Source organism: Zootoca vivipara, chromosome 15 (assembly GCF_963506605.1).
Source record: "Zootoca vivipara chromosome 15, rZooViv1.1, whole genome shotgun sequence".
Taxonomy (NCBI): Eukaryota; Metazoa; Chordata; class Lepidosauria; order Squamata; family Lacertidae; genus Zootoca; species Zootoca vivipara.
Window position 1 is genome coordinate 41,589,604 of NC_083290.1, and position 24,455 is coordinate 41,614,058.

General features: G+C 43.4%; 1 protein-coding gene across 2 annotated transcripts in view; it reads left to right on the forward strand.

Moving 5' to 3' along the window:
- Positions 1 to 24,455, forward strand: part of EBF2 (EBF transcription factor 2) — a 259,251-nt gene that overhangs the window by 12,361 nt on the left and 222,435 nt on the right. For both annotated transcript variants that reach the window (XM_035138787.2, XM_035138788.2), the window contains exon 6: positions 8,056 to 8,124. In XM_035138787.2, coding sequence (XP_034994678.1) covers positions 8,056 to 8,124 — 69 coding nt within the window. The remainder of the gene's footprint in view (positions 1 to 8,055; positions 8,125 to 24,455) is intronic.

Genomic DNA, 24,455 nt, shown 5'->3' on the forward strand with positions numbered 1-24,455 from the left:
TTTTAAGCAGGTTTACACTGTAACACAGGTATGCATGATCTAAAATAATTTCTTCTTCAAGCATGAATTTGTTTATTCATATGCAAATGTATGCAGCTTTAATGCAGCAAATGTGATGAATTGCCTCATGGTACAGTACATACTTGGGACGCAGGTGATCAGAGCCTAGGGCTTGCTGATCAGAAGGTCAGCGGTTCAAATCCCTGCGACGGGGTGAGCTCCCGTTGCTTGGTCCCAGCTCCTGCCAACCTAGCAGTTCGAAAGCACATCAAAGTGCAAGTAGATAAATAGGTACCGCTACAGCGGGAAGGTAAACGGCGTTTCCGTGTGCTGCTCTGGTTCACCAGAAGCGGCTTTGTCATGCTGGCCACATGACCTGGAAGCTATATGCCAGCTCCCTCGGCCAATAATGCGAGATGAGCGCCACAACCCCAGAGTCGATCACGACTGGGCTTAATGGTCAGGGGTCCCTTTACCTTTACAGTACATACTTGGACATTAAGCTCACTGTGTTCAGTGGGCCTTATTCCATACTATGTGCATTTAAGATTGCAGTTTATGATTTCTTTAACTGGGTGAAAGCCCTAGTTGGCACATGCAAATGGTCAGTGATCTTTATGTTAAAGCTGCGGTCCTATGCACACTTCCCTGTTAGTAAAAGTACAATGGCTGTACCCAGTGTTAGTCCTGCTCAGAGAAGACCTGTTGTAATTGATGGACCTAGCTAACTTGGGTTCATCAAATTAAGTCAGTTTATTCTGAGTGGAACTTAGCTGGATACATCCCAATGAATCTTACTTCTGAGTAAAATTCATATGCTCAGAGTGAAGTTGGTAGGTGGTGTTTTCTTCAGCTGAGAAACATGAGACCAATCTTTATCTTAGTCTGACTCCATTGTCCAAGGGTTTCAGTTTTTTTTTAGTCTAGCAGTGCTTGACCATATGTGTTTTCTCTAGTACTTAAAACTGCTAGGTGTTGTGTAAAAATTAAAATTAAAGAGGGCCCTTACAATCTTTCAGTTTTAGATTCTCTAGATTCTAAAGAGATCACAATTGATCTCAATACATATATGTTACTTCAAATACAGACATGCCTTTTCTTTCTATTTAAGCTCCCCCCCTAAAAAAAAAATCACATGAATTCTGTTGAAAGTTGTGTTTGTGTTCTTCATAATTAGAAAGCTAGTATATCAGTGAAGTTGTGGAAATAATGCATCAAAAAGGATAACAGTGGCTTTTTAATGTGTGAAAACAATAGGAATTGTTGCACGCGTCTTCTCCATGTTGGTCTTCAAGTATTTTTCATTATGGACATTTACAAGCATGTTTATTTTGGAAAGTGCCATAGCTCAGTGGTGGAACATTACTTTGCAAGCAGAAAATCCTAGGTTCAATCCCTGGCATCTCCAGGTAGGGTTAGGCGGGTCCCCTGTCTGAAACCCTGGAAAGCCAGTTAGTCAGTAAACAGTCGGCGGTTTAGAGATACATAGGCAAATGGTCTGACTCTTATGTCTCTAAGTATGCGTGTTCTTTATCAGACCATGTGGCTGTAAGCAAGTCTGAATATGAAGGCTGTATTTTTGTCAGTCTTATGCCATTGATATATGTTTTAAAAAGTACATAAGGGCGGATCTGAACTGAAATAAGTTTATAATCTAAAATTGTCAATGCAGAAGACAGATGTAATTGTTCTTGTTTTCTCTCTCTCTCTCTCTCTCTCTCTCTCTCTCTCTCTCTCTCTCTCTCTCTCTCTCTCTCACACACACACACACACACACACACACACACACACACATTGTGTACTATCTTGCTTGGCAGAGACTTTGGAAAATTTAAAAGCTTGCCACAGTCTTGTGCCACTTTGGTTGATCCTAATGAAAGTATTTCCTAACTTTGGTTTTGAGGTTTAAAACTGTGCCAGGATTGTGTTCATGGCATGGTATTAATATCTCAGCATGATCAGTGCACATAAAATTCTAAGGATAGCAGTATGAGAATGATCCTTTGTGTAAGGAGAAATCCTCACACTGACAAAACGTTCACTTTAGTGCTACATTGAATACAACCCAAAGTGCATCATATCCATATGTGCAAAATAGAGTTGACACAATCCAGCCACAATGGAGCACATTTAACTCACATTGATTTCAAGGGAAGGGTTAAGCATGTGTTTACATCCCTTCTACTGAAATAAATTGGATTTAAAGGCAATTAACTTTTGCTAGGTCACACCAAGTAAAAGTAAGTCAAGTTTCATTAGCTAAATATGCTTGGTCATCACAAATATGGGAGGGGGGGAGGTAATTTTATACAAAGTTTAGTGACAGAGTACAACTTGACATTAATATGATGTTATAATTAATTGTTGATTATCTCAAGCACAGTGTTCCATTTTGTGAGACAAAACTCATGCTTACTTTGTGTCACTGTGAGGGTAAACATAGCATCTTTTTGTGTGAAATATTTATCCTTATCAGAGAATAACACTGCATTCTGGTCATCAGTTAGGAATGAGATGTTCAGTGTGCACTTCTCTTTTGGACTTCAAAAGAAGTTTTTATAAATAGGAACTCATTTCCTGTGAAATGCTTTAACATAAGCATGATTACATAAGAAAAAGGGGGTGATTTGACATTTTATAGATTCTTCTCGCAAGGGTAATGACATATCATAAATGGAGGCTAGTGTTTACCCCACATTGCCATATCACTGCTACGGTAATATACTACATGAATATGTAGGCAGAACTCTGGGGCTCTTGTGCCTTGGCTTATACATCAAATGCTTTGCATTAATTGTGATGGCAAAAAAGGCTCTCTGGTTATAAAATAATTATTTGTTAACATGTAACCACCTTGCTTGATAGATTAACTGAGGAAGAATGAGAATTCTCTGATGTCCTTTCAATGTAATGCATGGATTAGTGAACCAAATCAAGAGCTCTCTATAAAAAACCTTAATCGGGTAATTTGAGCAGAAGTCTTTATGTAGACATAACTTTTATAAATTGGATTTTTTTTTAAAAAAAAGAAAACAACAAAATGAGCATGAGGATGCATTTCACATGGAATAAGATTTGATTTAACTATTGAAGCTTAGTTAATTTTGACACTTTTATTTTAAGCCCAATAATCAGATCTCACTGTGAGCTGCTTAAGAAGTAGCATCAATTTTTAAAGCTCCTAGTTTAGCCTGCATTAGTAACAGTATATCAAAATTTAATGTACTGTACTAGCCTTGCTGTTCAAGTGGAGGCCCATTGTCTTTGAGTGACAGGCCTTGCTTTTCAGCCTCAGTCAGAAGATAAACATCTTTCTGGTTTGTCATATGGAACTGCACGACTATTCAGCTCAAATGCAGACAAGTGTATCCAGCATCCCCTACATCTTTCTCCGAGTGACAGATGCGAGCTTAGCAGGGATGTTGTCTAAATATTTATGCAGATGCAATGATGTGTCACTGGTAGAAGAAGGGGAAATCTCTGTTTCACAATAATTAGTGTACTTGTTTAGTACTTGGAGGGTGGAGTCAAGCTGTTGGTGTTGACACCTTAAAATCTTTAAAGTGTGCTCTGTGAAGCTTCATTGATTGAAATGAAACTTCTACAGAAAATAGTTCAGATGGGAGATGTTAGACACATAAGCCATAGATCCTCTTAGCTGAATACAAACGTATGCAAAATCTTTGCTCCTATGATGGATAAAAAATAAGGCATTTCCCCTCCTGGAATAATCCTGCCTCCCCACACCCCAGTCTTGCCAACTATTCACTAAGAGGAAAACTGTTTTGTTTTGCTGTTGCCAGAAAGCCCCAGTGCCCTTGATGCTCAGGGGGGTGAAAAGGTATTATAATGTGAACAGAAGTAGTCTCGGGGCCTACAGCTGGCTAATAACAGAGTTGCATTGAGTGCAAGCGAGACCCACAGCTGTGACTTTCGCCACAAGGCCCAGACTAGACAGCAGCAGACATAATCAGCTGAGCCAGGCGGCCAGTGAGCCTAGGTCTTTATCGGCCAGATGGTGTGAATTTAGACACTTTTGTTATGCAATGCCAGGGAGGAGTTGGGGAGAAGAAAACAAAACAAAGGCCACCATGCTGGGTGCTTATTTGAGTTTGAAATTAGAGACAGATTTTTTTTTTTGGTGAAAGTTGAGGGCTGAATTTTAAAACCATTTTGGAAGGGGGAGGGGAAAGACATAAGCCCTTCTTTGAAATGGGCAGCTTTCTGGGCCATCCAGTTTCTTCCAAGGCTATGTTTCATCTAGAGCACTGTTTGTGTGTGTATCCCCAGCATGCAACTATCCTATCTATTGATGTGCTAAACTAGATGTCATACTATTCCTATAGTTAAGAAGAATATATATTTTAGAAGTAAATAGAAGGTGTTATGTGTGTGTGTGAGAGAGAATGAGAGTGTCTCATCTGGATTGGGACCCTGGTGGAATAGGACTATTTTTCCTTGGCCTTAGTACCAGTTGCAACCAGCCCCCCCATGCCAGCTGTTTGCATTAGGGTGGCTGCATGTGCATCACTAAAAAGGAAAAATGCATCAACCCCCCCCCCCAAAGGAGGCAATAGGGAAACAGACTTTCATGTATTGATTTCTATGTAAAGGTGTGCATTTAGAAAGCTTTCTGGAATTTAAAACCAAAACACACTACATCTCAGACGGTGGCCTGTGTGTTGACTCAGTGTGTTTTCTGGGTGCTAACTATGGAAGGACAACTTTCAAGCTCAAATTCTGCTCTCTCTTATTGTTCTCTATCTCTCAACTGGGATTGGGCCATACATGCTTTCAAATAAAAGACTCCTCCAAAGAGAGGACTGTCCACTGTAAAGTAGGACACTTGCCGCTGCCCCCCTCCAGTTGCATTGACAGTAAAGCTCCCATTGGAACCACTCATGTTTTTAAAACGGGGTGTGTGTGTGTTTTTGCAATATGGGGATTCTTGCACCCCAAACAACATATGGCTACTTGCTAGCCCAAATTTATTTTGCCTGCAAGTGGCAGTTTCACAAGTGATGTTAATGCCTTTTAAAAACCAACAGTTATGCTGCCCAGTTTTCCATTTCTTGGCTGAGAAATATGAGTCTCCAAGTAGGACGTGGAACTAAAATGTTGCAGTGTGAAAGGATACTCCTGTTCAGTTTTACTCTTTGCCAGGTGTGGGGAACCTTTGACCCTTCAAATATAACTCCCACCAGCCCCAGCAAGCAATAGATGATGAGAGTTGCAGTTCAGAAACATCTTGTGGGCCAAAAGTTCCCCACACCTACTTGTTGCCATTCATCTGTGGATAGCTCAGTTGGTAGAGCATAAGACTCTTAATCTCAGGGTCATGAGTTCAAGCCCCAACTTGGGCAAACGATAACTTGGGCAGGGGGTTGGACCAAATGGTGTTTGTGGTCCCTTCCAATTCTACTCCATGATTCCATTCCTTTTCCTCCTAACTTCATGCTTCTGTCCACCCCAACAATCGTAGGTCAGCATTCCGTGCTGCAGAAAGGTTTCACTTCTCATTACACCCCTGCATTTTAAGCCCATTGCAGTTCTTTCTTGTCATATACACAGTGGCGGACCCATGGAATAGGTAGGGCAGAAAGCAAGGAGGCCAACAGTAGGGGGCCAGAGCAAAGGGTTCATGAATATCAAGCTAATGATAGGTGGAGTCAACAAATTCTGGTTTTGTCCCCACCCTCCTCCCTACTGCATTCCAGAATGGCAATGTCAAGATTGATGAGAAAGAGGAAACTGATTGATATTGCTACTCCCTAAACTCATTGTGGAGAATGAGGTAGGCAGGTGGGGACTGGCTGAGGACACCCTGAGTTGGGTAGGGCAGTGCCCCACTTGCCCCAATGGACTAGCCTCCACTGCTTTACCACTATGCGTATTGAAACCTACAGTGTGTGGTGGGGGAGCAATTGAGAGTGGAGAAGCAGTGGCAGGGCTCTCCTACTGCCCTGCTCTACCCCCCCCCAATTGTTTTGCTTGTTGAAGAGAAGAGCTGGTGCAACTTCCCCAGCACTGAGTTTCAGCTTGCAGTAACCCCTTCTCAAAGTTATTGGAATGAGAGGCACTTTTGCTTTTCAGAATACTCCTTGTGAGTATGGAGCACCGATGCCGGCAAGCTTTCTTTCTTCCAAAAGTTCCCGTTGCAAGCAAATGAGACAGATGGCTCTCACTTTGCATCTGGATTCTCTGGTTTACCACAAGGGGCAGGGGATCATAGACCAGGAAATTACATACACCTTCACCCGCTTCTAGCCCTGATTGCTCCTATTGGCTGAAGACCCCCAAATATTAAAGGTATGATTTATGTTAGCACAGGAACACAGAAAGCTGTCATATTGATTGAGATCATTCAGTATTTCAGCATTGCCTACAGCCTGAGGGCTGCATTCTGTTCTGGGCAAGCTTCCAGGGGCCAGTGATGAGCAGGGCCAAAGGTAGAAGTGGCTAGGGCAATTAAATTCACGGGAGCCAGTGTGGTATAGTGGTTAGAGCATTAGACGAGGATTTGGGAGACCAGGGTTCAAATCCCCACTTAGCCATGACCTTCGGCCAGTCACTCACTCTTAGCTTAACCTACTTCACAAAGTTGTTGTGAGGATAAAATGGGGAGGAGGAGAACTATATCACTCCACCTTGAGCTCCTTGAAGGAAAGGTGGGAGATAGCAATAACTAAATAAATTTTACCTTTTTTTCAGTAGGTTTGTTCACACACATTCTCTTCTCTATCCTAAGTCCAGATGAGCAAGAGGCTTTGTCAGAATTCAATGATATATTCCAGCCAGTCAAAAACACTCAAATCTTCTTACATTGTTCTCCTGCATAGGAGGCCCTAATCTCATCCTGTTTTTTGCAGTTTCGGGCAGGTAACAAAAAGGATCTTCAAGCTTCAGTTAGGCCACCATTTATGCTCTGCAGTTGTATCCAGTTTGCTTGACTATACTTGTGCAAGCTGTCCTGTGGGGTACATCTTGCATGCCACTTTGTGGCTGCGATTTAGCTACATTGTGCTTCATTTCATCTGAGACTCTAAAAATATACATGCAACCTAACTATTTATATCCTTGAAAGTGGATCAAAATTTTATTGCACATTCAGCAGACATATAAAGTTATAATATTTTGCCAGTGAGAAATGAGCCAGCCACTCAGTGGCATTAAAAATTACTTGAAGGTCTGGGCTGTTGTGTATTTATCATAGCATTATTAAAAAGTTGGGAAGGTGCAATTGCAAGGCTGGCCCTGGGTTTGAGAGGGGCTCTGGTGTGGACTAGAGATGGTGGGCAGCCATTTCCCACAATGACCTAGAAACAGTGGTTGTTTCTGCCTGACTGGAATGTGTCTTTGAACTCTGATAATGCCTCTTGCTTGCCTGGAAGGAGGACAAAGCAAGACATGTGAGGGAATGTAGAAACCAGGGCTGTCTTAAGCATATGTGATGTCAGGGTGCAAATATCCTCCTGGCGCCCCCCCCTCCCCAGGTTGCCCAGTCCTAGGTGCACAGGATGGTGGAGCCAGCTGGCTGCCTCAGCATCTTGCTTGGCTCGGTTGTCCCCGAACTCGTGGCACAGAGGAGCCCGCTGCGGCACTCCGACCAACGGACGGGCTCTTCCCCAGACTCCAACTCTTGGGCCCTGGACTCTTGGCCTGGTGCCCCTGAGAGCCCAGCGCCCGGGTGCCCCACACCCCTAGCACCTAAGGGTAAGACAGCCCTGGTAGAAGCTAGCCTACTGTGCAGAGGTAAATGTAACATTCATTATTCCACCCACATTTGCTTTTGGCCCTGTCTGCCATTGGCGTGTGACTCCCAGAAGGTTGTCCTGAAAGGAATGTAACCATCATCCTGTAAAAGGTTTCCCACTCTGGGCTCAGATGTTTGGAGAAGGCAGGACAGTGTATGATGAAGACAAGGAGAAAGAGAAGGACCAAGGGGAGGCAGGAGCATGACAGAAGGTGGGGCCCAATGATACCTGCTTCTGGTGCCCACCTTGGTTATACTTAGTGAATTATGATCCTTTTTTGTTTGTTTCCTTCATTCTCCAGCCGTTGTTGTGAAAAGAAAAGCTGTGGAAACCGCAATGAGACTCCTTCAGACCCTGTGATCATCGACAGGTAGGAAATAAAAGTTAAGTTTTAAAAAAGCAACAAAAACAAAGAGCAAGGTTTTTTTTTTATCATGTGCAACTGGATGAGGTGAAGAATCTTGATGCAAGTCTCTGCTTAACTGTTGATGTTAGTGCTGTACTATTTTTTGTGGGGGGGGGAGGCTCTCAATATTTCTTGGTCCTCTGATGGAATGTCTGTTTTTTAAAAAAAATATAATGTCTTCTGTTTGCTTATCTAAGCTTGGCTAAGTATTCATTTTGTGGCTGCATGCTTGATGTCTGGTGAGGGATGGGCTTCTGCTGGATACATAGAACAGAGAAAGCATTTCAGGTCCTGCTTGCTGCTTCATTAACATTCCTTTATAAAATAATGATGTTACAGGCACATTCTAGTGGAAAAAGCATTAGCCAAGTTTGAAATGCCTGGCATTGGAATTACTATAAACTTTTCTACAGGTTGTTGCATTTCCACACTTGCTTTGTCTTCAGAGTTGTTTCTTTCTGAGCAGGAACCAGAGTTAAAAAGTGTACCTTTTTGTATCCTGATTGCAATTTGGGGCCTCTAATGAAAAATTGGTAGTAAACAGGGTTTGAAGTTGGCTGATGTATCGGCGGTGAAATTAACAGTCACTCTTTTTGGAAGAGAATGAACTCCTGAAGTTTGATAAGCTTTTGTGTGTGTGTGTCTGGTGGTGCCTCTTGCTTTGGAGATCTTGAATATGGTTGAAAGAGACACTCTGTGCATCAATAGAGATCATTAAGTTGAATGTGACCACTGTAGGTGGAAGCTGTTAGAAGTGTATGCGTGTGTCATGGACTGAAGCCCTCGACACAACACAGACAATCACCCACATGAATCCATTTATTGCAGTTTCCCTGAAATTACTCATGTTGCTCCAGAGGACAATGTTTGGAAATGGCAAGGAAGCAGAATTCATCTACATCTTGAGTTAAGGGCCATTTGGCAATAAAACAGACTGTCTCAGGAGGTGGTGGCTTCTCCTTTTCTGAAGGCAAAGTGAGGCAACTGCACCAGGTGGAAGATGCTGGAGGGCAGCAGTGGCAGCATCCTGGCTGTTCCTCATAAACGTCCTCACGCCGCCAGTCACCTCCCTCTGTGTAAACTAGTCTGATGCCTCAGATGCAATGGATGATGCTCATCACTGTCCTCTATTACTGGTGCTGAAGTTAGATTCAGCTGCTAGTCGGGTTGGCTTCTGTGCATGAAATGGGAAGGGGCAGAAAAATGTATTGGACCTGTTCTGGTATTTAAGCAGAGGTTAGCTACCTGTGAAGCATGCTGCGAAAGAAAGTAAGAGTCCTGCCCTGTGCAGGGCATGCCCTATGACTTTCAAGTTCCCATCTATTGTTGGGCTAGTTAAGTACAGCAAATTCCATGTATTATTATTATTATTATTATTATTATTATTATTATTATTTGTTGTTGTGAGTAGACTGATGGTTCATAGTGTGCTTTGGAACATCTCTATTACTTCTCTTTCTCCTCTGAAACAATTCAAGAGTTGGAAGCAGGTATGTGTGTGTTTGTATGTATGTATGTATGTATGTATGTGATACCGTAAGTTAAAAGGGTACAATCCCATTTCCTCCAGGCATACTGGTGAGCAAAATTATACCATTGCAAAGTTCTGTTCTGCAAGGTGGAGGGCAGGGGCAGCCTGTTCTGTTTCAGTGTCTTACCACGGTCACATGGCTGCAGCTTATGGCGAGATCTCATGGATCTCTTGAAAGAACTTGTGGAAGTCTCACAGAGTTCCGTGAGCTCTCACTGGAAGCCATTGCCACCGCACAAACCTGGTGGCAGCAGGGGTGGGCAACATGCCTGGAGAGGCACTTCCCTGCAAGATTCTGCCACCTGAGGCAGGCTCCTTCAATCCGCCTCATGGGCCCCAGTGAAGAGAATGGTTGGGCATGACTTAAGACTTTTAAATAAATCTTATAGCACAGCCCTGTACAAGTCTATTAATAAGTAAGTCCCACTGAACTCAACAGACTTTACTCCCAAGTAGCTGGCTATAGAATTGCAGCCCTCGTCTATTAATTGTATGAGATTAATTAATTAAGTTGGCAGGAATTTTGCTCATTAATAAGGAAATAATTTTGAAGGGGGGCAAGAAAACTTGTTTGATTTGTTTCTGGACGATAAATGTTAGTTGCATTAAGAACTGTCTTAGAAGCATTTCCTCCTGTGAGAGAGTTAAGGATAGTACTTTTCATCTGCTACTTTTAAAAAGAAAAAGAAAAAACTTTATGGTGCCTGGTTGTTGTTATTTTGGGAGGTGCTTTTTAGTAAATAATAAAAAAATTCAATCAAGAGTTTGATCAACAGAATGTGAAACTCATTCCTGGAATTGCTACAGGAATCCTGTGAAATGATAGCATTTGGGGCAATGCATCACACTACTTTCAGAGGTTTCTCTAAAGCATGTTTAATGCAGAATTATTATTATTATTATTATTATTATTATTATTATTATTATTATTATTATTCTGCAAAAAGCAACTGTGCAGAGCTCCTATTCAGATTGAAAGTGTGGCACATGTGGAGGAAGGGGTTAATAATTTCCTCTCTGTGCCTTTTTCCTGCCAGAAACTGCTTCTTCCTCCAGCATCTGTTTGTCCCTGAAGATGTCAGATTTTCATTAATCAGCACCTTCCAATGACAACAGAAATGAGAGGGGTGGAGGACGATTTGCACTGGGAAGATGATACGTAAAAGGAAAGGGTCAGCCTATTCTTCCCACACACAACAGTCCTGATCTGGCCACCTGTCTTCCATGCAGTGGTCTGCTTTCCACCAGTCTTTTCTGAAGTGATCCAGTTTTCATCTCTCTCTTGCACGGTCCAGATTTGTTGTGTGATCAGAAGATCTCACATGCTTTGTATCTAATCCCTTTCCGTCAGTTCATCAGCCCACATCTGTTACATCTAGGTGTCAAGGGGTTATGGGTTAATTTCTTACAGAAACAGCCTGTGTCCCCATCATTCCAGTAAGATAGCTAAGAGCTTAATATCCAGCTTGAATTTTGTAATTTGTACAAACCGGCCTCATGCAATTTCCCCAAAATTGTTGCATTTTGACATAGTTCCACCAGAGACATAAGCAAGTCACCCTCCTAGACATCCCTTCCAATGGAGCTCATCTCACCAGTCATATGTATGCCAAACTATGTTTTGGGGGCAAAATGGCAATTTTTACAAAAATTTTAGAAATATATAAGTATTAAGAATTTATTAAGCTATCTATTCAACATATGACTTTTCAGTAATGGACTAATCATGTATAGTTCTAAAGAAAAAAAGACTCTTACTTTGATTTAAATGAAGTAAAGGAAACTGGGGGGAAATGAATGGGTACCAAGATAGTGATGAGGTATCCTGTCAATATGGTTCTTAAAACCTATCAGTTTGTTCCAGTCCTTCTTCCAAAGAGTTCACAGTAATAAGTTTCTCACAATGTTCCTGTGAGGTAGGTCAGACTGTTTCAAGACTGGATAAATGTTCTCTCTAGTATTTGGTAATACCCACTCCATACATTTAAAGCACATGACTTTCCCCAAAGAACTCTGGGAATTGTAGTTTGCTAGGAATTGTAGGCCTATGACGGGTAAACTACAGTTCCCAGGAGTCTTTGGGGGGGGAGTCATGTGCTTTAAATGAGGCATCCCAGCCTGAAACCCTGGAGAACTACTGCCAGTGTAGACCAGGCGTCCCCAAACTTCGGCTCTCCAGATGTTTTGGCCTACAACTCCCATGATCCCCAGCTAACAGGGCCAGTGGTCAGGGATGATGGGGATTGTAGTCCAAAACATCTGGAGGGCCGAAGTTTGGGGACGCCTGGTGTAGACTGAGTATGCTGAGCTAGATGGACCCAATGATCTGACTGTATAAGGCAGCTTCCTACATCTCTTGTATTGAACAGAGCTTCTTTCCAGAATCTCTCCTTTTAAAAAGAAGTAGTGACATATCTACTGCTTCTTCTAGTTTGCCCCCACAGCACTTACTAAATCCCACTACAGAGAGCTGTCCAGTTCTGTAAAGCAGTGACAACAGCTTTCTTCTTCAGCTGTACAAATGAGTTGGAAGAAGAGGAGTGTGAATCTGTGGTTGGAGAACATAAACTCCTCTTGTCAAGATTTTTAACCTTGAACATTCTCCAAAAATTTCTTCACAGCACAAAATGTTTCTGCTGCAGCCTTCATTCCAAATGATGCAAACACCCATTTGCTTTATCTCCCACTTAATTTTCATTGGTAAGAGTTATTATTGTAAAAGCCAAGGCTATAACAAATATAACCCTAGTGTGCATTTTATGCTGTTTGCCTCTGAATTATCAAGCAAAATTTCCAGGTTTATAGCAAAGGTCTAAGTATGTATACTGAATACTTCTGAGATGGTTGCTCCCAGAATTGTATTGTAGGAGTTGCATAGGATTGTAGTTTTAATACACTTTGAAATAAAACATGTGAGAATTTTTTTTCAAGCCAAATCAAAAGTCTTAGCATACACCCCCTTATAATTCAAATGTGAACATAACTGCATCTCTGTTAATGTTTCATTCATTTTTATACACAACTTTTCATTTCCAATATCTCCAAATGGTTTGGTAGGTCCAGAAATTGTTGCTGTATCTACTACGGTATATTTGTAAAAAGCTTAGATTTTTAAGAGCTTTAGATCTTTAAAAATAAAGGCATGAGGTTTTCCAGCCTTCATTGCTGTGGAGCATAAAGGAGGGCTAGAAACTTGGGTTGCTTTTTTTAAAAAAATGTGAAAGCTTTGGTTTTTAGGAATCTGCGGATTATTGTTGTTGTAGAGGAAGGTGGAAAAGGCACTGACAGCAACAAGCCCCCAGTCACAAGTCGATTGTAGGACTCGGGAGCAGCAGGTTTCAGGTCCTTGTTTCCCAAGCTAAAGTACCCCACAGGATAAAATAACCCTTGAAAGTCTATAAGGGCAGGATCATAGCTAGAAATTTCACAGTGAGTGGATGTAGTGGAAGGGTTCTTTCTGGAACAGCCAGATCATAATTACCAGTAGCTCAAAAAGCTTAAATATATTTGATTGTATTAAATGTAATGTAAGAAAACTAGAGAACCTGGAACATCTTCACAAGTAAGAGAACGATACTTATTTTTCATCATGAATGAAAGCTGAAAATTCAAGGATCTGGAGTGGGATCTGGAGCATGTAGGCTGGCCCTGCCCTGACATCATGCCCCCTGCTGGCCATGTGGCCTCAAAGGCCACACAGTGATTTGGCCATTTGCAAAGGGCACCTGAGCACATGTAGCTGAACACATAGGAGCTTGACCTGATTGGGACTCCCAGTCATGCTGGGCCCTGAGTGCATGCAGCAGCAGCAGCAGCAGCAGCAGCACCTCCTCATGTACAACAGTGCACATATTGGCATTGCTTTGCTGACCTCTCACTTGACATGTGGACGTTGGGGCCTGGGCGCATGATGCCAGAGGGGTGGGACTAGTACCTGTGGATGGCAACCTGTGAAAAAGAGGTTAAAACTGAACAGCAGAATTGCAAATGTCACTTCTCAAATCAACCAATGAATGCTCCTATTTTACAGGTGGGGAACACTGAGTCTGAGAAAGGAGCAATTAGCAAAAAGCCCATTGTGGCTGAGAACTTTCACTTGCTATAATTGTTCAATTCATTTGTAATGTTTAGGCTGCCAGGGCCATTGTTTATGTGATCAAGATAGCATCAGTCTCACACAAGTATTAGCAAATTCGGGGGTGGGGTGGGGACCTTGAGGTTTGAAGAAGTACAAAAGAATTCTTAAGGAACCGGGGTGCCGACTTGCCCCCCCCATTGAGGGGGCCTGGCATTGTGTGACGTCATAAGCACGTCCATGCGCAAATGGTGTGTGTGTGTGAACCAGGCGCCCTTGGAGAGATCCTCCTGCTGACAGCATGAGCTGGAGAGCACGGAAAGATCACCCTCCGTGTTGGTGGCGGGGGATGGGAGTGCAGAGGGCGTGTTTGCAGGCAGGAGGCCAGTCTGTTTGGGGGCTCCCTGACCGCAAATATTGAGGGGGCCAAAGCCCCTTCTACCCCTTATAGTTGGCACCCCTGTTAAGGAAAAATCTCCCCCAAACTGTCCAATAGAGACTGATCATATTCAGTGGGCATGGAGTGCGGTGCGGGGTGGAAAATTATGTGTATATGTAGACTTGGTTACCTGGAATTCTGATCAGGGAGCCATTGACTCTGCAACACTTTGTTGCCAACTCAGCTTGCTGTCAAACTATAGGGAATATGAAGCTTTGCTGATCTACTTCAAATAGCTCTCAGACGTACCACTAGATCCCAATCTTCTTTTGGCCTGCCCATGGCCTAGAACTCCACCCAGGAAGACAGGAAGTTACAGTCCATCAGGCTAGTTCATCAGGGCAAATAGGGCATTGTCCCACCAGCCTCTCTTTGTCCTCAGCCAGCCCCCAACCTGCCTGCCTTCTGCCAGGGGTGGTTCATCCTGCTTTGCCACTTGAGGCAAAATGGGAAGGTGCCACCCTGCATTTGTGCTACCCACCACCCCTCTTGCTGCCCGCCTAAGTCTTTCTTATCAGGGTGACTTGGCTGTGACTTCTGGCAAGAACCTTGCACGATCACCCGGAGGCCTCTAGAGGCCTCACACAATCTTCCTGGGAACCAAGTAAGCAAGGCATCCCAGGAAGGTCACTCAAGGCCTCCGGAGGCCTCTGCTAGATCTTGTGGGGCTCTTGCAAGATTCCCCAGGGCTCTTGTGAGATCTCACCAGAACCCAGAAACCACCACAACCACAGTTGCCTCAGTCTGCCTCATGGATCGCCCAGTTGTTCTGGGGATCCATGGTTGACAAACTGCTGATAAAAGTGTTCCCTAACTTTGGTCAAGTTTGGTTTCTCAAACTTTGGTCCCCAAGTATTGTTGGACTACAACTCCCATCATCAATAGCTAGCAGGACCAGTGGTTAGGGATGACAAGAGTTGTAGTCCAACAACAGCTGGAGACTTAAGTTTGAGAAACACTGCCTGAAAAGTAAAAACGTGGCTACTATTCCTATGCTATATAAATGGGAGCAAGCAGACACCTTGCATGTCCCCATGCAAACCAAGGAAGTTGACCCAGCCATGGCATGTTTTGGAACTGTTCCCAAGTCTTCTTTTCCCTGTCGGCTGCATGGTTGTCAAGGCAAGGCTGCTTGTTACCTACTGTGGTGCAAGAAAAGTCAAAGCAGACACATCTCTCTTCTCATGCCTCTCCACGGGAGCTGGCCAAAAGCCCCTCTGCACACACGCCTCTCCCCTCCTGAGCTTGCAGTGATCTCCCTACTTGTCCTGCCGAGTCCAAATGCTTTTGTTTGCTGCTCCAGCCTGGCTCTCCTGCGACGAACTGCTGCTGTGCCATCTGCTGCTGATTAATTTTTTAGTAGCTGGGGATGTTTGTGAGGAATCAGTAACTTGATGTGCTTTTGCCCTGTCACTTGACAAATGGCTGCCTTGGTCCCTTTTAAAGAACACTGGATTTCTTCTCTCCTCACCACACGGCCTCCGTCCTGAAGCTAAAGCACTCTGAGTTCTAACCAGATAACACTGAAAGCAAAAAATGTGTCAGCAATGGCCATAGCAGGCGGGAGAGAAGTCCACTGCCTTCTGCATGCAGCAAGCTGATGGCTTCTTTTCCCAGCATCTTGCTGAAGGAGAAAGCTTTTCACGTGGTCAGCCCTGCTGGGGAGTTGGTGACTCAGGAGGGGAGGGGCAGAATTGGGTCAGAGAAGAGCTTTCTTAAAAGGAACTGAAGCAACTGTGCCTTGACTCCGAGGCCTTCTAGATCACTAGCAGGGGCCTGCTGGAGAAAACCATCCTTTCCCTGGCAGCAGTGTTGCATAGTGGTTAGAGAGTGCCAGGCTAGGACCAAATGTCCATTCTTCCCTGAAGAAGCATAGGGTGAAAACATAATAAATAAAAAGATGAAGACTCTGCATACAGGACCTAGCAATTTGGAGCTTAAACGGTCACCTTGGACTTCTCTGCTGCAGCCAAAGCAGGTTCCGAGACTTCATGATGATTTACTGTATTTTGGAAGATGTCTTCTCTTATTAGGAAGACTAAAGGTAGGTCCTGGGAAACATAAAGCTAGAAGCATGAAGCCACATCTCAAATGCTAATGCATCTGATCAAGTACACAATGGAACAATGTGTCTTGCTGTTAACCAGAAGGTTGGTGGTTCAAACCTGCTCAGGAACGGTTGTGGGCAGGATTACTGCATTGCATGGGATTGGACTAGATGCCTCTCTCAGCAACAGCTTAACCTCAGGCATCAAACGTCAGGCCTGAAATCCAGGTTAACTATGAGCCTGCTAGTTGCTTTACGTCTGGCACATCTACAGGAGACTGGTAAGCGATGGTAGTTTGCCTTCAGAATTGACAGGATGGAAGGCAGAGAGACCAAGAACAAGTTCGATCTAGAGCCAGTGACAGGCAGAGCCAATTATTTCTAGTTTTGTTCCCACCCTCCTCCCTGCTCAGTTCTACAAGGGGCAGCATTGAGCCTAAGCTGGCAGGCAGAGCCCATACCCTGGGCTTCAAGGCAGAAGAAAGGCAGTTTCCCCTTCGCTGCAATGGACCAGTCTTCACTAGGACAGACATTCTTCTTTCTTGAGCAGCTGCTGTCAAGAACATATTACAAAGGACATTGTCAAATCTTAATACATGCAGTTGATTCCCTTGTGTGTTGGATATTTGTCCCTTGTGAGTATGGTCTGTTTCTTACTGTATTTCCCAGGGTGCTCGCAAATAGGGAAAAGAACAAGTAGTAAAAAGGGAGGACAAATAAGAAGACCAGGAGTCTGTGAGAAGAAAAACTTTTCTATTTTCTGTGGGTGAGGATATCACAAAGTTGTTTTCGTAAAAATATATATTTGAATTGAATTGAAAAATTAAATTGAATGATTAAATTAAAATGTCATTGCTGTTCAGAATAGACCCACTGGAAAGAATGAACATGACTCACCTAGATCCATTAACTTCAGTGTGCCTACTGTAAATTAGCTGAACACAGTTCTAAGTACCAGTATGAATTATACAGTGAAACAGAAAAGACAAGCAATTGCTTATCTTGAGGAGGCTGTGTAGGCTGTCTCTCCTCCCTTCCCCTCAAGGCAATGTGATTCTTCAGAAGCCCCTGGGGGTTGAGAGAGAAAGACCTTTCCCCTCCAGGAATAGTTTTATTCTTTCAGGGGCTTGGGGATGAAACAATACAATGGTATCTTGGTTGTCGAACGGCTTGGCTCCCAAACAAATCAGCTCCTGAACGCTGCAAACCCGGAAGTAAGTGTTCTGGTTTGCGAACATTTTTTGGAAGCCGAATGTCCGGCGTGGCTTCCGCAGCTTCCTATTGATTGGTTTTTGAACGGTTCCAGGAGTTGAACGGACTCCCAGAACAGACTCCTGCAGCTCTACCTCACTCTGCTCCATGTGGTCTTTCAAACCTCTGGCGCAAATTTGGGGCGTATGTAGGGGACTGCAGATGGAAAGAGTAACTCCCACTTGCGCAAGTCATTTGAAGAAGCAGAACATCACAGTGTGATGTCAGCTGGTGTTTACAAAAGTTCCCAGATAGTTTTGGATGGAGAAATCTCTCAATTCCAGGTTGTCCTGGCTTCTCATTTTGACAACCTTAAATGCCCTTCACCCCATTTCTATATCAGTTTGTGATGTTTTCTTTTATGAAAAGTCTGCAGGAAAATATATACACATTTTTATGCACATTTATCCTAACATATGCAATTTTTGCCTATTGCAATGTTGCCTACTGTTGTTGATGAGTGGGTGGTTGCTGAACAACTCCAAGCATGTCTGGAAGAAGCGGACCATTTGGATCCCTTCCAATCGGGATTCAGGCCTCATCATGGGACTGAAACTGCCTTGGTCGCGCTGGTCGATGATCTCCGGCGGGCTAGGGACAAAGGTAAGAGCTGTTTCCTAGTTCTGCCGGATCTCACAGCGGCCTTTGACACCATTGATCATAACATCCTTCTGGACCATCTAGAGGGGTTGGGAGCTAGGGGCACTGTCATACAGTGGTTCCGCTCCTTCCTCCTGGGCCGTGTTCAGAAAGTGGTGTTGGGGGATGAGTGTTCAGAACCCTGGGCACTCACGTGTGGGGTGCCTCAGGGTTCCGTTCTCTCCCCCATGCTTTTTAATATCTACATGCAGCCGCTGGGAGGGATCATCAGGGGGTTTGGGCTGGGTGTTCATCAGTATGCAGATGATACCCAGCTCTACCTCTCTTTTAAATCAGAACCAGTGAAGGCGGTGAAGGTCCTGTATGAGTGCCTGGAGGCGGTTGGAGGATGGATGGCGGCTAACAGATTGAAGTTGAATCCTGACAAGGCAAAAGTACTGTTTTTTTAGGGGATGGGGGGGTGGGTGTGGGGGACTCCCTGGTCCTGAATGGGGTAACTGTGCCCCTGAAGGACCAGGTGCGCAGCCTGGGAGTCATTTTGGACTCACAGCTGTCCATGGAGGCACAGGTTAATTCTGTGTCCAGGGCGGCTGTCTACCAGCTCCACCAGCTCCTACCTGCCCGCAGACTGTCTCGCCAGAGTGGTACACGCTTTAGTTATCTCCCGCTTGGACTACTGCAATGCGCTCTACATGGGGCTACCTTTGAAGGTGACCCGGAAACTGCAATTAATCCAGAATGCGGCAGCTACACTAGTGACTGGGAGTGGCCGCCAGGACCACATAACACCGGTCCTGAGAGATCTACACTGGCTCCCAGTACGTTTCTGAGCACAATTCAAAGTGTTGGTACTGACCTTTAAAGCCCTAAACGGCCTCGGTCCTATATACCTGAAGGAGCGTCTCCACCCCCATCATTCAGCCCGGACACTGAGATCCAGCACCAAGGGCTTTCGGGCGGTTCCCTCATTGCGAGAGGTGAGGTTACAGGGAACCAGACAGAGGGCCTTCTTGGTAGTGGCACCCGCCCTGTGGAACGCCCTCCCAGCAATAAGCAACTATTTTACTTTTAGAAGACAACTGAAGGCAGCCCTGTTTAGGGAAGTTTTTAATGTTTGATGCTGTACTGTTTTTAATATTCGGTTGGAAGCCGCCCAGAGTAGCTGGGAAAACCCAGCCAGATGGGCAGGGTATAAATAATAAATTATTATTATTATTATTATTATTATTATTATTATTATTATTATTATTATATTTTATTATTTTATGTTTTTAAATTATTTGTTTCTTATTATTATTACTGTTATTCTATTACATAACAAGGGATAAAGCAACTAAAAACATATATGCATTTTTGCAATGAATTGTCCATCATATGCCATTCTGCACATTTCCCCACTAATATATGCATTTTGGGGTCATGTTTTAAAGTTGGAGAATTGCATCACAAAATTCAGAGAGTTGCAATTTTTGAAGGATAGCTTTGTGTTTCAGTTTGCTTATTAGTTTGGGAATTGTGATTAGGGGAAGTCCACATGCATATGCAAATTGAGTCAATTTCCCTCTCACCCCTGCTCACACGTAGAGAATTCTGTCTTCACTCTACCACTTTTAAACTCTGTTGCCAAAATAAACCAATGTACCTTACCGAAACCCAGCAGCTTTGTTATTGAAGAATAGACATGGGATTAACACTACCATTAGAGACAAGTTTATAAGATGAGCAAAACTGAAATGTTTATTAGGTAAATGATTTGCATGGAGGAGGGGATGCACTGGCTGAGAGAAGTAGTTCGGCTAATTAGTTTGTTACTAAAATATGAACTGCAGAAACAAATATATGTATATGTATATGTTTTATGAAGATTGTTGGTAACATTAGAAATATGGGCATAAAGATTAATAAATCGAAGAGAAGTACCGGTATATAAAACTTACATCATGGATTGATATCCTGCACTTAACCTTTCAGCTTAGAGAGATACTTTTTAACTTGAAGTGTTAAATTTTAGGGATAGTTTACAGAAACTTAGAGAATTCAGTGAGCTGAGCAGAGGATTCTGACTCTTTGTTTTGTTCTATTCTGAGCTGCTAACTCCAACAGAATTCATAACAGGGATTTTAAAAAAGCTAATCAAAATAATATAAATATGGGTTGGGTTTTTTTGAGACGTTAAAGGGGTTTGTTTGCAAAGCCTCCCCATCTACTGCCATATTAGGCCTCGTCTGCACCATAAGTTTAAAGCTGTCTTATGCCACTTTAACAGTCATGGCTTCCCCCGAAGAATCCAGGGAACTGTAGCTGAGTATTGTTAGGAGATCCCCTATTCCCCTCCTAGCACTACAATTTCCAGAGTGGCTTAACAGTCAACCCATTTTTCCTGGGGAACTTTGAGAACTGTAGTTTTTAAGTTGCACTGAGCTCTGTGGGAGAGGAACCAGTGAATGAAGGCGATTTGGGATGCAAGGCAACTCAGTTTATCCCTTTCCCCACCCAGTTCCTGACCTTGACGCACCCAGTTTTGCCCTTTACACCAGTTTAACTTCCACTAGCTTAGCTCCCCCCAGCAGGGCATTACCGTACATCAGCCTGTGTATGTAGAAATGCCAGGGGAAAGCATTTATGCTGGCTTTTAGAAGGAAACCTCTGATTCTAAACCTCTGCTGCCTTCCAGCTATACTCATCCACGAGTAAACCCCAAGGAAATATCTGTGCCTGCTGCCTTGCAGGACATCTTCAGGAGAAGAAAAGGCTATGTAAACACTACACAAATCTGGAGTTGAGTCCCTAAGACAGTCGGATGGCATCTTGTATGCCTCTTTCCAGCAACTCCTGCATCCATGCTGGTGCCAAATATATTGCTCAGCGAGGCTGAGAGGGAAATCTGTCTTCTGGGCAGCCCAGGACCTCTAAACCAGGGGTCAGCAAACTTTTTCAACTGGGGGGACACACACACTATATTTGGGGGGGGGGAATGAACAAATTCCTATGCCCCACAAATAACCCAGAGATGCATTTTAAATAAAAGGACACATTCTAATAATGTAAAAACATGCTGATTCTCGGACTGTCCATGGGGTGGATTTAGAAGGCGATTGGGCCGGATCTGGCTCCCGGGCCTTAGTTTGCCTACCCATGCTCTAAACACACAGCTCAGGCTTGTGCCCCAGAAAGGTCACACTGGTGCTGCTAATGTAGCAAAACCAGCATGGGAGGCAGTAGTTACAAGTTACCGGTCTCTGCGGTCACAGCAGGAGCTGTGATTCTCCAGTGGTTTGACTTCACCTCCAGAGGTGCACTCCATTGTCTCTTGAATTGAAAAGTCCAGATGAGCCGGGGTGGGGAGATATGCCAAATCGCAACCCAGCCAGCATATCAGGGCTAAGACTGTCCATAAGATAGCAAAATCACAAGAAATACGAGATAAAAACTTCAGAAGGTAGAGGATTAAAGAGTGCTCTCACCAGTCGTTTATCTCACGCAACTAGGGCAAAAACCTGAACACAGAATGTGAAACCCACCCACCCCCTGCATGAAAACCCAAGCTTAAGTAGAGGAATTAAGGGCATGGTGGTGGAATACACCCACCCCTTGCTTTTAAATCAGTGGACGCTATTCTGTTTAAAGGACTGTACAATTCAAGATGAAGTGCTGTAAAAAGAGTCTTGAAGTTGTCCATCATCACCATCATACTGCCACAGTCATAGGCAGTGTGCTTCTGAACACCAGTTGCTGGGAACCACAGGATGGGAGAGTGCTGTTAAGTTCAGGTCCTGCTTGCAGCTTCTCATAGACATCTGGCTGGCCACTGTGAGAATAGGTTGCTGGACTAGGTGGGCCACTTGCCTGATCCAGCAGGGCTTTCTTAGTTTCTTAGCATCTGGGCAGCCGACTGAACTACCTTCCCCACTATGGCAAGATATACAGTGGTACCTCGGGTTACAGATGCTTCAGGTTACAGACTCCGCTAACCCTGAAATAGTATCTTGGGTTAAGAACTTTGCTTCAGGATGAGAACAGAAACCGTGCGGCGGCAGCGGGAGGCCCCATTACCGTAGCTAAAGTGGTACCTCAGGTTAAGAACAGTTTCAGGTTAAGAACGGACCTCCAGAACGAATTGCGTTCTTAACCCGAGGTACCACTGTATTGCATTTCTATTTAAATTAAAGCATGATTTCCAAATTTGCAGAAAGAAATGTAAATCAGCATGAGGACCTATAGATTAACATATGCAAATATTATTTTTGCAACCCTCTTGTCCACTTCTTTTTGACAATGCAAAAGTAGACAGCCTGCTGCAAAAATGCTGCCTGGCATGAGACCCGCCCTACAGTCTAAAACAAGTTTTAAGGTTCAGTCAGTGCAGAGTTATCTGGGTGTATGGCCCACTGCCTTTAATGGAACTGACTTCTGGGTAGGCATGAATAGCAGTGTGCTGTGGCCCCGCAGTGCAGAAACTCTCTCACTGGATCACTCACAACACAAATTAAATCCTAAGCATATGAACAGGGTTCATTCATTCATTCTCTTTCTCTCCTGCTGCCTTTCCTTTCAACCCCCCAACCCTTTAGTGCTTGTATGCCCCACCGCATCTCCTTTCCCCTCTCTGTTTATTTTGTTTCCAGATAGAGTCCTGAAGCTAATTTCTTTGTCGGAATTCTATTTAGAACACCAACTCCAGTTGGTGGCTGTATTTTTGTGTTTCGTATGTGTGTGTTTAAATTTCAAGAGGACTCCATCGAGCTTGTAAATTGTATTGGATCAGTGAGCTCATAATGAGGCTTCCGAGTCCAAACAGTGCACGTCTGTTGGGACTTTATTGTTCATAAAGCGCCTTCCCCAGAGAGTAATAGAGTCATTAGGTGTGTGCTGTGTTTAATATTTGGCCATGACAGGAAGCAATAATTTTTTCTATCTTTACTGTGGCTTTGGAGTTGTTATTTAAATACTTGGCTTATTTGAGTCTCGGTGACTGTGAACCAATTAGGCAAAGAGTAAAATGAGGAGAGTCGCTGCTGTTTTCTCATGCAGCACAGTGCCTCTCCCTTAAATGCATATGCTGCAACTGCCCCAGTAAATGAAAGCCGGCTCTGTGTGTGTGTGTCACTTACGGACCCATTGTTAAAACTGTGTTTATGGAAGACAATCTTACTCGGCTATGAGTGATCGCCAAAAAAGAAAGAAGAAGTGTGTGTGCGTTCCCTGTCCTTGGTAAACTTACTGTCCCTATTTTGTCCCTTTTAATGGATATTGGGCATGCCTTGCTAGTGTGAGGGTGTTGGAGCTTAGTGGTAGAGCATCTGCTTTGCACACAGAATAGTCCAAGTCCAGTCCCTGGCAATACTGATTCTGATCATACAGGTTTGGTTCAGTACAGTACAAGGCAACTTCCTGTGTTCCAATGAGATGCTAAGAGTCTTCTTTCTTCCGGGTTCAAATCCTTTCCCAGGTCTCTCTGGAAGTGAAACCTTTGAGGTCTAAACTACATGTTGCATTAACTGCTTTGTTTAAAATAGCAGGTTTCAAATGAGCTACACCCCTTCCTAAATCCTGGGGACCCTTGTTTTGGATTAAGACTGGTGAAATGAGAAACCAAAATGGCCCACCCATGGATGGTATCATGTTTGTGTGTTAAGGAATGAATGCATTTCCTGAAAGATCCCCTCAAGAGGCAGATGGAGAGTGATGGCTAAAATCCCCTCACCTTAATTTGAAATTGACCCAGTATTTATGGGATTTCTCAGTAAGCATTTGAAAAAAGTTTGTTTGCTTTCTATGCTCTCTTTTTCTCTCTGCTTACAATGTCAAGATTTTAGTTTTGCCTTCATTTTTATTATTGTCAAAAGCCCTCCATTTTCCAGTAAGCTTTCAGTTGCTCCCTCAAAATTTCATATATTTTCACTCCAAGTTCTTGACATTAATCACAGCTAGAGATGAATTAATTGGTCAGTTTTGGTGTTCTCAGTTTCTTGTTTTTTTCCAGCCTTACGTTCAATTTATTTCTGCATCAATTTACTTTAAACCCTCTCCCTTTTTTAAAAAAGCCAGCGTGGAAATTTGTATGCATTTTTGTGTGTGTGTTTCTCCTCATATATGCATTTTTACACAGTTTTACCTAATGTGATTTTGTACTTAATTTTCATTAAATATGCATTTTTGTGCACTTGTTTTGTTTACAAAACTCCACCACAAATTTTGGGGAAAGGTGAAGTTCAAAGAGTAGCTGAGTTTCAATTCACTCTTTGGTTTTGGGAAGTAGAAATCATGTACAATTTCCCCCTCCCATCTCTAATTCTAATCTCAGGCTGTGTACACACTATACCTTTAAAGCTTATTCAAAGAACATTATTTC